The sequence below is a fragment of the Hyalella azteca genome, unplaced genomic scaffold (genome assembly GCF_000764305.2).
Source record: "Hyalella azteca isolate HAZT.00-mixed unplaced genomic scaffold, Hazt_2.0.2 contig6127, whole genome shotgun sequence".
Taxonomy (NCBI): domain Eukaryota; kingdom Metazoa; phylum Arthropoda; class Malacostraca; order Amphipoda; family Hyalellidae; genus Hyalella; species Hyalella azteca.
The window spans coordinates 846,266-863,681 of NW_025936295.1; the positions used below are offsets into that span (position 1 = coordinate 846,266).

The following is a 17,416-nucleotide window of genomic DNA, read 5'->3' on the forward strand; positions in this document are numbered from 1 at the left end:
TAACCCGCACTATCACCAATTTGGTAATTTTGTTCCAACACAGCTTTACAATATCATTACCCTTTTCACGGCACTCACGAGTCGTCACAATGCCGATACAGCAAGGTTGCGGCATTTTGATGCATGTAGTAACTACTAGAGAGTATGTAACTTAATGCACAACACTGGTATAAAAAGCGCACAATCCAGGAGCATCAATGAACGAAATTTCCCTCTCAATTGACAATCTTTTCAAAAATAGATTAATAATTCAAGAGCAGATTTTATTTGACTTATTCATTTACACGTGGAGCAACAGTTAACATGCCTTGTAAACGAAACGGTTATAAGAGATGACTTAACAAAATCGTTTCAGAGCAATGCTGGCTTTAATCACATAAACAATGGTTACCACAATGACCAAGATCAGTACGTAGCTTAGTTATAAAACATACTACTGATACAAAAATAAGACATGATTAGATGACAAAAGATCGTTAATTGATTCTCCAGAAAGCCTTCCGACATCTACATTTCTTCAAATGATGGCGGTTACCAGGAGTAAAATAAAAATACTTACACAACTTCAATACATTTTATTATTGATGCACCAATATCTCCATACATGTGGTGGGATGACAATCATAAGAAAACCTGCATTAAAAATCGTGAATTCATTACTCTCCCTTTCCGCATTACTCATTCCGCTAAGGCAATAATAGTTTTTCCTCAATAAACGAAGATCACGCTTAAAAAAGTATTGATAAACGGGCAGAAAGCCATAGATACATCACAGCTAAACAATGCCTGGTGCAGGACAGAGCCTGTAAAATGTACAACAAAAGCAAAACACAGCCGGTTCGCGACGACGTTTGCCGTGTACCAGAATTTGCTACACAAGTAGGCACTCTCCACCAAGATTCAGGGCTTCTCAGTGCAGAACACGCCAAATAATAAGTTTGTTTTAATAAGTGCAAGTAGCACCTCCAAGAGCTATTATAATACACGCGAGTTGAAGGGTTTTTCGAAGCCAGGTATTGATCTGGCAATCGTAGCAGAAGTGGAACGTGCATTTTGAATTAGATAGTCTAGCAGTAATACTTGAAGCCTGGAAGCTGAAGGCGGTATGAGCACCTGCAACAACAGCAGTAGCAACAACAACAATAATAATAAAGATTTGGTGAGCGTTTAGAGGGAATGTTCAGGAGCCGCTGCCGTAGCTGCCCAAACTGAGGTCTATGCGAAGCCGAAACCCTCAGAACATTCATGCACGGCCTTCAGGAGGTAGTGGCGCAGCTTGTCGTAAGTTTCGTAAACAGGCAAGTCCAGCTGGTTAAAGCTGCACAAAAAATTCCAAAAGCGTTTAATAAAATCTACACATCCAGGTAAATTATAATAGGACAACCTAAACAGCTGACCTTACTCAGCGCTATCAGAAATGTTTCTTTAAAAGTGAGGTTAAGTTGAAACGCGTTTTTAAGTAAGTTGTGAATCCGGAGAAAAACCAAGAAAGATTCCAAAATCAAAACCACCGTCAGCCAATAACTCACAAATTCTAAACTTAACTTGCATATCAGTTATGAGAAATTGGCTACCCCGTATACTCAAGCCGCTACATAATGTTTTTAGGCGTTTTTGATAATCTGGCCCTTGTTAATTCAATTAGTTAGGAAATTAGAGCAGGTAAAGAAAACACAAAAATAAAAACGCATCTTGTCTGAACCAGTTTAAAACTAATTCACTCACCTGAGGCATTCCATCTACGTAAGCGTTTCTTGCAAAATGGCTTCGTCACCAAGCTCGAAGTTCAATATTAATAACTTAAATACTACCACTGCTTCTTGCAAGCACGCTACTGACCATGTGTGGGCAGAAGGCAGCCTGTCGGTGGCGCGGTCATCGCGGTGTATTTGGAACTTCTGAATGCCGTTCATGCCTTCAAGAGCAGCGAAGCCTTGTAAAGGAACTTTGCTCGTGCCCGTCACAAATTGAAGGAACTTGGCTCGCTCAGCCTGGTCGAAACCACGCAGCGCTCTCCAGAACCATTGAATCTGGGCACGTCAAATGATGCGTTATTACATTTGCATCGACTTTTCGTATTACACCATATGCAAAGTAGAGAAAATTATTAAAAAATCATTCATACCGACAAGTGTTCAGTAATCTCTAACTAAACGCTTTTAAATCTTCGAATTTCGAAACAAGAACTGGATTCACACTATTGGCAACATTTTTATTTGTAGAGTTCGAGGCAATGATGGTTATTATGCAATGCTTTGTATAATAATATGTTATACCATGCTTTGTTCCTATTTTATTATAGTTATAAGCTTTAGAGAGGCCGACTATGCGATGCGGAAATACCATACCTGCAGAGAGTTAGGCTGGTACTTGTGATACTCGGTGTTGGCTCTGAGGTCGTCGATATCAATGTTAGGCAGGCCCGATATGAGAAGTTCCAACTCTTGCTCATTGAAGATTGAGATAAGCCGCTTAGGGATTATGTCATAGAAGCCCTCCAAGAACGCGTTCAGTCTGTGAGGGGGTAGAGAAGATATGAGCTGAATTTGGAACTGAAGAAATTCAGCATGTCAGAACAAATGCAAGTTAATCAACCAATGCTTCTGAAGCATTTTTGCTTTCTTTGTTCATCAATCATATAAAATAATTACCGCGGAAATACAAAAACAACATTAAATCTGGCAGGTATTTTATAATCATGCGGTTCTCATACAAAATTAATTTAGTTGCGAAACTCCTTTGAATAAATCTAAGCTAATATGAGGCACTCAAATGCAGAAGTTAACCTGAAGAAAAAATATTCGTATACAATGAAATGATGAGGCTACTTACTGCTTCCTGATGGCACCCGTCATCTTCATCTGACACACGAGTTTGATGTACTCCATCTTGTTTTCCTCTGTCACGGGTATTTTCTCTCCGTTGGGCTTAAGTTCACGCACCTCCGTCACACCGAACTCTTGAACCTGCACACAAACGAACACGATATGCATATTATCTATAAACTTGAATTGTTTCTATTAATTTGTACAGCTGAAATTTAAAATAAATCATTACATTCCAGAATAAAAAATGTAGTAGAGCACTACAACAATTATTGTCATTCCTGAAAGAATGTATTATTCTTAGAGGCTGACAATTTAATATTCATTGGCTACGCACGTCGAGGTAAATGAGGTACTCATTCGATGCTTCACATCAGATTAGCATATTAGAAGGAGCTTATGGAACAAAGCCAAGATGAGATCACACTCACCTCAGTACTGAAGGTGAGCTCGTAGCCGAGCGTATTAACGTCGTTCTCCATAAGGTACACAAGACCCTGGTAGAAGGAGTAGTCCTCGCTCTCCATGTCTGTAAAGCGCACCATCTTGCCCAGAATGTGCTTGTAGAAGGAGCGTGTGAAGTAGCACTCGAGCAACTTGTTGTCGTACACAGCTTTAGCTGTAATTCAAACCAGGAAGCCATTTTTTATTACATACAATCACGAGTCATTTGAATAAATTCAGACGATATTTTCGTGGCTTAAAAAGTTAAATTGTTCTCAAAAATCGAATGATAAGTCAGCTTGTTTCACCCACATATCACTTCGATCGTCAACAATAACTCAGCACTCTGGTTTCAGCCTCAACTATTTGGCTCAATACTCACCTATAACTCTGCCGACGAATTTGAAGTAAGAGAGGTGGTTTGAGTTGCAATGCGAGGAAGAGTTGATCATGTAGGTGACTCTGTCACCAGGAGAAATGCAGAACAACGCGTACATCGGGTTGAAGATCTCACGTGAGATGATCATGTACCACTCACGCAGCAACCCACCCGCGTCTTGGCCTTCCTCGCCTGCAGTAAAATGTTTTGAATTGGGTTATTCTCAAGTAAAATAAAATAAAGCATATCGAATAATACTAGGGGAAAGAAGACGATTGGTTATGTTTTTAGCAGCTTTTAGACCTACATGGCTAGTCTGATGATTCAGTATAATCCTGCGCCCTGTAAACAAATTAAATAAGGATGCACAGAATCCTTTCTTATGCGCGTCTTGCGCCAAATGTGAGTAGTAAACGGCACAACTGGTGCGTCCTTCCATAATATTTTAGAATATCTAATATAAAACTTGCTTTTTGCTGCCTGACATTTGACAACCCTTCCTTCGTAATTATAAACGTCAAAAAAATAAATTAAAGCGAGTACAAATTTTTCCAATTAGACAAAAAAATAAAAAATGAATCCAGCAGGGAATATTAAATTTAGAACAGCCAACTTCTCATTCGCGAATGTTGTTTCACAAAAACCTAATTGAACGGTCGTAGAATTTAGTTCAGCAGTGTCGAGTAAACATCGTCAATAGATACATATACAAATGAATTGCAATTAAGAATTTATTGTGCAGAAGAAACAATAACAATCTCTCACCCTCAAAGACAATGTAGAACCTATTCTTCCAGTCATCAGAACTTCTCCTATGAAGCTCCCTGAAGGAGTCCTCAAAGACGTGGTCACGCCGCACGTGGACGGTGAGGTCTTCTCTTCTCACACCGTCGTCAGCGCGTTCCAGTTCGGTGCGGAAGTATTTCCGTTTTATGTCGAAATCAAGAAGACGAATGTGGTCGACGAGAACGCTGAAAGGCCCATCGGCCAGATGAACAGTGCACTGCCGTAGGATCTGGTTCAGCACTGAACGGTGACGCTCTGCACAAGTTGTCCGATATTAATATATCATTTAGCATCATCCAACAATGCAATGAACATGAAAAAACGCCATGTATTCTGATATTTGTGCACTCAAGCTTATTTTTCATTCACCAATAATAATTTATGCCCGATTACTTTCAATTCCTAAGGAATTGATTCTTTCAATTCAGTTAGGAATTGAATAACCTTACAATAAAACAAACATTGAAAGTGTGTTGCCACGGAAGCGTGATGACCTAATATCAAAATAATTTGGCTTACAACAGACAAGAAGAGAACTGCTTGGAAAAAAATGTTCAGATCTATAATCCCGACTACATCAGGAGGTAACAGAAAATTTTTAAAGATTGGATCCCTTCCCAGATCGAGTTAAAAAAACTATTCATGAGGTGAGCAGAAAACTTTAAAATTATTAGCACGCAGTACAGTAACGAGTATTAAAACACTATAGCGGAATCCGGGAATAGAGATAGAAATTATTAATACACAAAGGATAAAACTGCGATGAAGTAGAACGATAGTCTAAACAAGCGATCCTCCTCGGCAATTGAGCAGTAAACTCACCAGCAAATTTCAGGAACTTTTCTGAGTCGCTCAAAGTCGATAACGCTCCAAGACTGTTGCTCGAACTTTCACCATCTGTGGACAGATAAAAACTATTCCATTGAGCATCACTGAACTGAAAGGCACTGGATAAAATGAGAATTATATTTCAAGATTTAAGAAGAAATCTTTTCTTCAACTGAATTACATCAAGTACATTGATATAACAAGTGACAAGACCCAAACATGACGTGTCTAGCGCCGAGCCAATACTATAGGCCATGAACCTCCATAGCAAATTATTTCATTATTTCGACAGTCACATATTAAGTTATATGAACGCACCATCATTAGTAGCAGCAGCTGCTGGTGATGGCACGGGAGGCAAAGGTGACATGGGTGCCAGATCGTTGAGGTGAGCGAGCTGACTCTCTCGAGACTCGGCAAGTTGTGCAGAGCGAGGACTTGCGGTCGTTGGTTGGGCGGTGGCTTTGGTAGCGTGTACTAGGAAAAATGCTTCGACCGCCGGCTGAAGCACCAACACAGCATGGCTATCAGGACTCTCCGCGAGCTCGTCTAGACATTTACTCAGTGCTTGCCACAGCTCGTCTAGTTGTAATGCCTGACTCAGCGACTGCAACTTCATTTCTGCCACAACGAAAAAAAAAAATCACTTCATGAGAATTTTTTTTTACAATGGCATTCACTTGTTTCAAGTTGATAGTATTATGTCATAACCCATGAAAGATATATCGAGTGTGCATTTTATTCATTCAAAATATGAAAAATATTTGGAACAATATTAAGATATTTGATTTTGATAGTGAACTCCACAATAAATGATCAGTAGCATGCTCATAAGAACAAATGAACAAATCATATTCACAATAGTAGGTATATATTTTTTTCAGCTCTACCTTTCAAGAAAAAAATTTAAAAAGAACATTATTGGATTACTGCGAAAAGCCTGACACGTTGATAGAGAATGACTAACGGTCATTAAAACGACCTTGAAGTTTGGCGTCATCGTCTCCAAGACTACACAAGTTATATTAGAAAAAAAGTCAAGCATTAGTTCAAAGAAACTATAGTTTCCAGTAACCACCGTAGAAACATAATCTAGTATCTAGCAGTGTGATCGTTGAGCACCGACATCAAGACCTCTTTGCTTAAACCATATCAAAATAAGCATCATAATTGCAATCTAAATGGCAAGTCAAACTTCCTAGTGATGGTTTCAAATGAACTCGAAGCGGTAAAAATAACATCAGATAATAAAAAAAAAACAATGTCGTAACCCACCTTCTTCTCCTTGGTCTACATCCATCTCCTCAGATGAAGCCTCCGCGACAGGATGTTCCTCAGCAGTCGGGGATGCTGTGGATAGAGGCCTTGTTGATGGCTCATCCGACTGCTGTACATCCATGCTCTCTTGCTGTTGTGATGCTTCTTGTTGAGGCTGAGAAATGTTTTCAGTAACAGACACTGCAGGAGCACTTGTCTCACTACTGGTGCCGCCTTCAGCAGCGTTGACTCCACTGGATGAGGCAGCATTTGCTCCAGTTATTTCAGCAGCAGTGTTAGCATTAGTAGTGCTACTGCTCGAGTCCCGTGGAACACCACCAGCATTACCGGCTCCAACATCAGGAACACCAGCCCCGCTGCCTGAGTGGTCATCGACACGCGTCGCTATAGCACAAAAAAATACGAGATTTAAAATCATTTGGAAATGTACCATCATGATCATCTGACCCTGCATGCGTAATTGATAATTGATGCATGTTAATTGGCTGAGTAACATATACAAATTTATAGTTTCAGGGCGAGAAGATTAACAGGTCTATTAGAAGCAGATAGACCAAAAAACTTCGTCAGTAGAACTTACTTTGATCTTAAATTAAAAACAAGAAAAGTATTGCACCAAACTAGCTTCATTACACAACTGGATTTCAATAGACTATTAAGGAGGCAATAACGCGAAATAATGATGGAACAACAATGTTAATGGGTGCAAAATTTATAGTCCAATGGGTCCTGAATCAACGTGCAAGTTAAAAAATACGAATAAAGTATGATATTAATGGATCGCGAAGTCATCAGAGAAGGGAGTTACCCTGCAATTAATGAATGAGAAAAACAGTACACCAAAGGATGCAGAACCAAGCGACTAACCTGCCGTTCGGGTGTTGACTGAATTGAGACGTCGGGCAGCGGCATCCCTGAGCTGCACAATGACCTTAAGAGTGCGCAAGAAAAAGGCTTGAGAAGAAGTCTTGCTTGTGAGTGCGGGCATTGAGGCCAGCTGAAGTTCACTGCCTGCTGACGGTGCTTTACTGCGGCTACCGCTCTGCCCCACTATCACCACTTCCTCTTGCGTGAACCTAGTAAACACGAAAAATAATAAAAATATATTATATTAGTTAATATTATCAGGTAATTCCGCGATTAGTGGTACTGGTATATTTCTGTTTCATGTGTTTATAGTCATAAGGATTCCACTTCAATGATAATACAAAATTTCAGTTATACAAATCAAGTTTGTATAACAATAGTTTTGCGGAACAGACATTGACGTTCTTTGTTATGTTGCCAACGCGCACTCACCTGTCTCTCAGAGTACCCCTTGAAGAGGTGTCTTGGTGGTGCTCCAATGAAGCAGGCAGTGCAGAGGCAACGTGTGCACGCAAATCTTCCAGCAGAGCATTAATGTGGACTGCAACAGTGCGTCCCAACATAGAGGCGCCTTGTAGCAAGAGTCGTAGCACCAATGATCTTGATGACGGTGAGCACTGGGATAAATTCACCAAGATACACGTAGCATCCTCTAATCCTTCTTCAGAACACGACTTGCTCGTCAATACCTGCTCAGAGGAAAATTTATTCATAAATAACTGCTATGGCACAAAACGAGCATAGAAATATTATAAATTAATTACAGCTTTACGTTGTTGACCAGCAGACTCGACGTAATTTTGATTCTATTTTTAGAATAATTCTTCCGTTTACCTGGATAGCGAGTGAGAATAATCTTTGCAGCGCGTCCATATTTTCTTGAGGATATTTCTGTTTATTTTGTAGGCTTGAAGATGGAAGAGGCACTAGTCCAGCGGATACGAGGGCAAGTAGCCTGAGGAGCTTGTCCGTAAGCAGAGCAGAACGTCTGATCACAGGGTGTGCAAGCTGCTCCAGTAGTAGCCCAAGAGGGGACTGTTCCAGAGATAAGGGCTCATTATCATCCTCCGTACCGCAAGCGCTTCCTCCAGTCGTTGAGTGGGACCGAGCCAGTCCCTTGCCCTTCTTACACACGTTGATAGTGTCGAGCTTAACAAGAAGTTCCCAAAAGTCCGTCGAGTAGGGGGCTTTAGGGCCGGATTTTGAAGCTGTCGCGTCGTCGACGGTCTCGCCCTTGCCACTCGCGCCGGGGGTTTTGACGGTAGCGTCCGCGTGTTTGCGGTAAGGCAGGAAATGCGCTGGGAACGTCTTGGCCAGTGAGATGAGGGCGTCCAATGTGTGCCTACAAAGCATCACAAACAATCAGCTAATCTTACCAAAGTCATCACTAAAAATTACTCTAGAATGTGGATGGGCATCAAATAAAAAGTATAGCTAACTGAATGTTTTTTGGAATAGTTGAAGGAATGATCGCCTGATATTCTATGCTTAAGATTGCAACAAAATGGCTATAGGAATCTTGGTTCATAGTAAGGCCAAACGTAGCTGAAAATGAGCCCACATGGTACTGTTGACAGCAGGAAATTTAGAGGATTGTCGAATATGCTTGAATGCTCGCACATACACGGGTGAATATTTCCCTTCAACGCGTAAACATTATGAACAAAATATATTTATAAATTTAAATCTTCTAAACATTTTACTAAATGTTACTCTACAAAAAATTAGCGGCCTATAAATTGTTTCGAACCATCATGTTACTATTAAGGTTATGAAAATAACATAATTTTAAGAGTTGTAACTGACTTGCACACAAGGGGTGACGCCTGAGGATGGATGGACACAGACACGGTCGTAGGCAACGAGCTAGAAGACTTCTTGCCGAGCTGCATCGGTCTTTGGATTTGGAACACATTGGCTCTGCAGCCAAGAGCCGCATCAATGCTCATGCTGAGCCAGGCCGGTGAGGATGAGGAAGAAGTTTTACTAGAACTTAGTTCTTGTAAATTACCAGGGGTTCTAGAAAGAGGATCGTCAGTTGAAGCACTAGAAGGGGATCTACTAGATGATGCCATGTCTTGAGAAGTAGACGCTTTTGCATCTCGCGCGAGGGGGGTTGAGGTGAGGACAGTTGACTTGCTCGTCTTCTTGATAGCGCCCTTGCTGTGGTCAGGTGTGGAAGGCAACACCTCTCCCGCAGCTGAGAGTTCTTGAATGGAGGCAGGAGGATGCAGGGTGCGTGGTTGGGGCATTTCTTCACAAGTTTCGATTATTGAAAGCAGCGTCTGTGGAAGAAATGATAGGCACTTATAATAAGTCTTTGCTAACTATTTTGATACAACTTACCTTGAGACCTCAGTCTATTCCAGAAGACCTTTCCCTTTGAGAAACTACAATATGCACACCATAATTACTCCAAAGTCGAAAATGATGAGAGTTAATACATACATAAATCGAGTTTATATAGAGCTAACATGAAATAGTTGCTTGACACCATTATGAAGCATATTTCCACAACAATGACAAAAATAACCAAAAGGTTCTCCAAAAACTCAGAAGAACTCACAAAAGTCACAAAATGCACTTTGGTATAAAGGAGATATATGATGGCCACCATTTTCATTTAATAGCATTTTCACGTTTCTCGTGTGACTACAGACCATGTTAGAGGAATCGTTCAATATTCGATCGTAACTATACAAAATAATGCAGGTTTTTTAGAACCCAAATAGAAGTGGGATATTTTAAAGGACGGCACTATAATAGATCATGAAACCAGGTATTTTTGCAATACAAGTTTTATCGATAATGCTCATATTTATTTAACAATGCCAAATGACAATACCAGCTCAAAATGTAAGTCTTAAGAAGTCGAAATAGTTTTAACTTTTACCTGACAAAAATTTGACATTCCAGCAAGCATCACACCAGAATATTTTCTAACAAGCGAGAATCGAGCGATAGAAACTGTTAAATGAAAAAAAAGCTTGCGTGATGAAACGGTATATACTTACAGCGAGGACCCATCGCCTGGTGGGGGCGTGGCTGCAGAGATGTTTCAGCACGCGGTGCAGTCGAGCTGTGTTCAGCTTGGCCTCGTCCAGGAACAGCAGCACCAGCAAGCAGCTCAGGGCTTCGTGGTCGAGCAGCTGGCGTCCGCGGTTTTTGCTGTAACGATAGGAACTGTAAATAAGAACTAAAATCTGCCGAACCTATCACGAAAATAAGCCAAATAAGATAATAGCCTGTGCAATAAATCTGCACAACCTAACACACTTACGCTGGTTAAATTAGTGAAAGATTAAGGAATGGTGGACAAGTTACATGCACAAAAAACTATACAAACGCATCATGCGCCAACTAAACTGAAAATAAAGATTAAGAAGTGCCCGACAGGAATCCAGTTATATGTACAAAAATGGCGGATAGGAATGTAGTTACCTGGCGAGGGCTGCATGAGGGCCTGTGGAGGACGATGAGGGTTGCAGGTTCCAGGACGTTGACCAACTTCCTGACTGCATAATACGCGACCCCAGCCTTGCCGTGTTGCGCAAGATATGAGACAGAGTGTGTGACCCCATGGCGCTCTCTCTCTGATAAAATGAACGTGCATGAGTTTATAGCACGCGAGTATATGCCAAATAATGCATGATAAATTAAAACATAAACAAAGAATTTCATAGGCAGAATTAACGCCTACACGTGACACCTTATATCCAGCACAATGTCCTTTTTAGTGCTCAGGACAGAGGACAGACAATGTCCCTTTTAGTGCTGAGGACAGACAATGAAATGCGTTTCAATGATGAGCAGGACAGTCAATGACTTTGGACAAACTTTTCCAAATAAATGCACGCAAGTGGTGGTAAATACCTGCAGGCGATGATGCGATCGGAGGGTTTGCGCCTCGCGCAGCCGACGAAGAGTTTGCGCCTCTTGAGCGAGGTCGGGAGGCAGGGCGCTGAACTGAGAGTTGTCCAAATCTGTCAAAATCTGCAAGACGACAAAGTGGTTGAGCAATAATGGTAACAGAGTATTTTTGAAGCAGCAATGGGTGTCTCATACAAGGCTTAGATAAAAAAATTTGAAACAAAATAATATGGAAGTGTTGTCACTTTTGATGTAATCAGTGTGTAGCCGATGTTACGAAAATTTAGTTTACAGTTTTTGTGAGACCATTCAAAATCCGCAAAAGTCTAAACACAGATAATGCATTATATTTTACCTCAATAATACTAGAGATGTATTCCATGTAAAATTTGTTTTCCCTACACAATTCATACAGTAATACAGATATTACATAACCTTTGACAGAAATAACAAATTGGGCAACACACCGTCTGCCTGAGAGAGGGCGGCAGGGCTTCTAAAAATTGGGCTGCGTCCACAGGTTCGTCTGGATTGTGGCGAGCAGATGCTGCTTGCTGGACCCGCTGCTGGGCCAGCACCTCCTCTTGAATGCTGGGAGGCAAGGCAGCCAAGAACTCGGGGTTCACCTCTCCGGTGGCTTCTTGGGGCGCCCCCTCGCCTGCAGGGGGGCGGCTGCCGGGAGCTTCGTTTGCGCGGTTCCTCGCCCGCAGCAGTCTGATGAACCAAGAACTACTCTTTATACTTGTACTATTTCCTAATAAGTTTCATCTTGACATCTTAAGCTGGGAATTTAAATCAAGCTATCGTATCAACCTTCACAGTTATAGTAAGCATATTATAGTGGAATCACAGGCATAAAGAAGCTTATAAAAAGCATTGGCTCAATAAACGTTAAATATAATCTTCGTTGCGAATATCTGAAGAATCAATAGCATGGCTGGTGGAATAAAGATCTTTTACCCGTCATAATTCTAGTAATCAGTCTCATTTTGAGAAGTTCTGAAACATTCCTCTTTTGCAGGCTTATGCAATGCTTCATGGTAAAATTATAAGGACACCAAAAAACACAACACCATACTTTGCTTCCTATTGCAACCAAATGAAGAAGCATTCAACATGACGATCCTGAAAGGTATAAACTGTAAAAACATCGCCAGGAAAAAATAGATAGAACGAGAAGCAAAATTTATCCCCACCTGAGGTGTTCGCTGATGACTTCCTGTCTCATATCCTCGGGCAACGCGGCCAAGAAGCTGGGGTCAACGCCTTCAGGTATCTCTATGTCGCCCAGAATATCGGCAAACTCCGTGTCGCGCGCGTGTATCACGCCTGGGTTCGCCACAGCTGCGGGTGTAGTGGAGCTGGAGGACTCAGTCGCAGCAGCCAATGATGAGAGAGACTCGCTCACGGCGTTTCTGAATAAAATGCGCAATGCTTAGCATGCAAGCATACGTAACCAGTTCACAGGCCTTTAGATTCTACTACTATTGACGACCTGAATTAATTCATCTATAGACGTCGTCTGCAGATGGTAATTATAGTTACCAGAACTCAAATTAAACGCGAACGGTAATGTATTGATATGCATAGGGTTCACAAATTTATCTGCATTCAAAGTAAGCCTGCCTGCTTGAAAATGTGCAGAAATATACAAATTCGTTAATTGGATACCTCGTATCCACTAGCAGTCTTGACTATATAATTAAGGTTTTTACACCTGTATTTTAAATTTCGAGTGTAATGATTGTATCTGCACAGTAGATTTTTCGAGCTAACAATAGAGCTGGATTTAGAAACGTTTTCTTTGAAGATATGGTGAATTTTTGTGGCTTATTGATTGTTTTTAAGTTTATAGTAAATGTGCGATTCAAGCAAACATACAAGCGAAATTAATTTTTTGTAACTCACATGGCTTGCAGCATTGGAGATGAAGCAGGGCTAACAGCCATAGCTTCAGGGAGAGCAGAAGCATCAGGCTGTTGCTGCACCGTTTCTGCAGCAGTGGTGCCTTGTGCAGCATTGCCGGCATCAATATTAGAGGCTGAAGTATGTAATACATCAGGAGCATCAACAGAGGTAGGAACATCTTCTCCGGTTGCATCAGTATCTTCGCGCTGTGTCTCTACGTGGCTAAGACTTGGAGGCTCAGAAGACTGTGCGCTCTCGTAATCGGTATAACTTAGACTTTGTTCACGTGATGGACTCAATTGTGGAAGGGGCGGTACAGGAGGAATGGTTTCGCTCGGAACTATAGCAGCAGAGGTGGATGACAGTGAAAACAACGTATCGACCGAGTTGGCAGTATTTGTAATACTCGCACTAGATCCATAATCCTCGGTGGCGCTGGTACTAACCGCGCTCCTGGATCTGTTGTCTTCAGCCGCTGGAGTCGCAGAAGATATGATCATGCCAGGCGTAAGCCTTAGTGCATCTGAAGATGCGTCCGCATCGCTTAGCAAGTTATGAAGAGAAGTAGGAGGCTCTATACTGGCCGGAGCAATAGAAGTAACGGGTGATTCAGACGTGACGATTGAGCGGGAAGGGTGAGAAGACGACGCGATCGAAAGATCGGTGGGAGCAGCGGTCGGTTCATGAGAAGATTCCGAAGACGCTGTTGCAAAAGAAGCAATAGATTCTTCAAACGTGCCTCCTGCAGGCACTGGTGGTGTAGTGGGGGCAGGAGGAAGGGCAGAATGCGAGACATCAGCGGTCTCGGGAGTTGAATTCTGCAGGTCATCAGTAACCGAACCACCGTCTTGCACGTTAGATACCAATTTACTTGAAGGTTGATCGCTCATACTGCGCGATGACACTGTAAGCAGAATGATCCAATTTGTTATATGTGAGCGAGAAATTGGCTGACTTACTTTTGGTTAAAAGCCACTGAGATTTGCTTGTTAATTCTTGGCCAAGAGCAAGAACCTTTTATGCATGAATTGCTTCTACAATTACTATACCTACTGGTGATAATGGCAGTCCATAAATTAGCCAAAAAAGTTAGGTTCTCAAGTTATCGAAGTTGAGGACACAAGACATGGCTATCAATGGACGGTATATTGCAAGCTAATTGCATGATCCAACAGTTACAACGCTAAGAACACTCACGTAAGGCAGGCAGGGATGAAGGTTCGGAGGCAGCCTCTTGTTCCTTCTTTTTGCGGTCTCGTTCGGCTTGTTCAGCTGCTCGTCGAGTCTCCAGCACAGAGAGCAGTGGGCCTTTCACACCTACGCAAAAGAGCTTTAGATACGTGGGCAGATCTTAATTATTTCTACTGAGCCTTTTTATATGCATCGAGTGCTTCACAACGCTAACAAAAATTTTGCAGTGCAAACATTCTAGTTGACCCAAAGAACGAGTCAATGCATTTTCTGAGCAGATTATATCATAGAGAATGAATATGGGAACCTTTTAGCACTTGTAAATGTCACACAGACTCAACCCTTATAATTCACTACCTATTCACTATATTCACTATTGTGTTATCTTAACCTAATCAGGAGACTTTCTAAGATACAAGAAGCTCATTGCTAATTTAAAACGGTACTATGAGCTCGGATGCTGATAGAATTGCAATAGCTTAGAAATAGTTGTGATGAATTTGAATCAGCCAATACACAGATATGATGACAGTCAGACCACACCACACAACCCACGCATAATAGTATCGTGCACGGCATCAGAATGTAGAACCCGGGCTTCTTCAGTCCAGCGGGCCATAGAGCTGGGGATGTTGGACAGGGAGTTGCAGCCTCCACCCAGCACGCTTGTGTTCTGTGTCAAGAACTGAACTTCATTATTGCAGCAACTAGTACGAACCACCCGGCAAGAATGTTATATTACAAACGTACATATTCTGTAGGCTTGATAAAGGTTACTTCACTCATCTAATAGAGTACCCATAACAAGAAAGAAAGACTAAGCTCTTTACGACATTCACCAGGCATTAGGAGCTTACCTGTGACAAGAGAGGGTCGGTATCAGGTTGGAAGATTCGGACGTCCTGATTAGTGAACCAAACTTGCGTTGTGTCGCGCAGGCTTGAACTTAACTCGAGAACGTCAGAGGGGTTGCGGCCCAGCAACCTGAGCAACAAGTGATAAAAAAATTAGATCAGTACTCAATGCAGTGAGTGACAGAGAGTGCATTTTCTCGCCACGGACGGATGGACAAAACGAGCACAATAGCGCCTTTTTTCCATAAATGAGAAAATGCGCTAAAAATTATTTCAACTTCGTAAAAAATAGTGGCAATTTCAGCTAGTTCCTGAATTTAAATTGAGCCTTAATTTCTTTGAGAAGAAAAAAATATGTATTGATAAGACATAAAATGACGCTAGTAGTCCTCTCCGCGAGATCTGAATCGCCCATTGGTAAAAATAAAAATTAAAGTATTTCCTTATAAGAAATTCATTAAAGTGAAAGATTACAATCAAAATCTACACAAAACTGACTGCGTCATTTGGGTAACAGTGATTCCAATAACATATTGGCGTGGTTTCCTTAAATGCAGCCATCACCACATACCAAGCACTAACCAAACCACATATATATTAACATTATTGGTAGAGGCTTGCATTGATGCTAAAAATATAATCTCAAGTACAGCTGCTGATACGCTAATATTTTACTATTTATGTATTAGTGAAGTTCTTTTATGAAGAAGACCCATTAGTGTTCCATTTAGTATTCTAAAGATTAAGCACGATATTCTGGTTTCAAATTATTACTATTGTTCTCCGAATGCATCTGGTTCAAACGAATTTCTTGGGCACGTTAAACATAAGTTTAGTACCAAGCAAAAAAATAAATCGACATGAGGAAGGATATACAAGGTCTTCAGATACCAAGATAATAAGTTGATGCAAAGAAAGTTTAGACAAATGTGAACGAATAATTCCCAACTGATTTCTATTCCAGTTATAATCAAAAACTCGGGTTGAAAACGTATTCTTACTAGTTGATATTGTTTCACTATCCAATGCATCATGCTTATTGAAGAAAATAATGAAACAGATCGATAATGGCCACAGCTGATAAAAAAAAGGAAAAGAAACTCTAGTTTGACAAGCAGCCACAGAGTCATTGGAAGAGGCGGTTTGCCAGCATATAAAAAAAGGCTCTGGTAGGAAAATGTAGGAAACGCGGTAGGCATCATCATTGTAAAGTATGCTCATGACAGCCCATTTGCAAGTGATAAATTTCGTTCGTTTAGTTACTCTTTGAAATAATCAAAGAAGCTTAACTCGCTTCACTGGAACCACGCCGTCAGTTCAAATGATTGTTTAGCAGCTACTGGATCGAAGCTACGAGCATTTGGTCTTTAATCAAGTCTTCTATTAACTCATGATTATCACTGATAAACCGCCTCTGAATGATTATTAGTATGCACTGGAGCAAATGCACCTGTGCAGCATTGGCATGTGGTTGTACTCTAGCATACCTGTACCTCAGTATTATTAGCACTAGTACCTCAGTATTATTAGCATTAGTACCTCAGTATTATTAGCATTAGTACCTCAGTATTATTAGCACTAGTACCTCAGTATTATTAGCATTAGTACCTCAGTATTATTAGCATTAGTACCTCAGTATTATTAGCATTAGTACCTCAGTATCATTAGCATTAGTACCTCTGTATTATTAGCATTAGTACCTCAGTATTATTAGCATTAGTACCTCAGTATCATTAGCATTAGTACCTCAGAATTATTAGCATTAGTACCTCAGTATCATTAGCATTAGTACCTCAGAATTATTAGCATTAGCACCTCAGTATCATTAGCATTAGTACCTCTGCAGCAGTGCAGAATTGGCGCTATGGGTGACGCGTGGCGTGTGGCTGTACCTTAGCACACCGCGTGACCGGCCCCCTCTCGCCTGGGACCCGCGTCCTCCAGATCCCCCAGCACCTCCTCCAGGAAGTGATCCACCGGCACCTCCACTGGAGGATGCCGCTGCGCCTGCAGCTGCAGCACCCCCGTCACGAGGGTTCTGCAGCAGCGGGTGAGCAGGGATGGCAGAGTTCCCACCACCAGCACCTGCAACGCCAACACGACTTCAATGAAAAAAATCTTAAACCCGACTTACAGCAGAAGAGCCATTTCAAACATGGAAAGTAAATGATAAATTAATGTATTTA

General features: G+C 41.3%; 1 protein-coding gene across 2 annotated transcripts in view; it reads right to left on the reverse strand.

Moving 5' to 3' along the window:
* Positions 1-560: 560 nt before the first annotated feature.
* Positions 561-17,416, reverse strand: part of LOC108669026 (E3 ubiquitin-protein ligase HUWE1) — a 36,913-nt gene continuing 20,057 nt past the window's right edge. The window contains exons 19-42 of one of the 2 annotated variants that reach the window (XM_047880740.1): positions 17,069-17,315; positions 15,234-15,360; positions 14,932-15,049; positions 14,383-14,502; positions 13,186-14,089; positions 12,474-12,692; positions 11,745-11,991; positions 11,281-11,400; positions 10,849-11,000; positions 10,422-10,575; positions 9,214-9,692; positions 8,242-8,749; positions 7,840-8,096; positions 7,408-7,616; positions 6,538-6,924; positions 5,581-5,883; positions 5,257-5,331; positions 4,414-4,689; positions 3,652-3,840; positions 3,257-3,444; positions 2,833-2,966; positions 2,349-2,514; positions 1,840-2,030; positions 561-1,318 (exon numbers count right to left, since the gene is read on the reverse strand). In XM_047880740.1, coding sequence (XP_047736696.1) covers positions 1,216-1,318; positions 1,840-2,030; positions 2,349-2,514; positions 2,833-2,966; positions 3,257-3,444; positions 3,652-3,840; positions 4,414-4,689; positions 5,257-5,331; positions 5,581-5,883; positions 6,538-6,924; positions 7,408-7,616; positions 7,840-8,096; positions 8,242-8,749; positions 9,214-9,692; positions 10,422-10,575; positions 10,849-11,000; positions 11,281-11,400; positions 11,745-11,991; positions 12,474-12,692; positions 13,186-14,089; positions 14,383-14,502; positions 14,932-15,049; positions 15,234-15,360; positions 17,069-17,315 — 5,873 coding nt within the window. In that variant the 3' untranslated portion in view covers positions 561-1,215. Of the gene's footprint in view, positions 1,319-1,839; positions 2,031-2,348; positions 2,515-2,832; positions 2,967-3,256; positions 3,445-3,651; positions 3,841-4,413; positions 4,690-5,256; positions 5,332-5,580; positions 5,884-6,537; positions 6,925-7,407; positions 7,617-7,839; positions 8,097-8,241; positions 8,750-9,213; positions 9,693-10,421; positions 10,576-10,848; positions 11,001-11,280; positions 11,401-11,744; positions 11,992-12,473; positions 12,693-13,185; positions 14,090-14,382; positions 14,503-14,931; positions 15,062-15,233; positions 15,361-17,068; positions 17,316-17,416 lie in introns of both variants that reach the window. The other variant, XM_018156308.2, reaches the window with a different exon arrangement.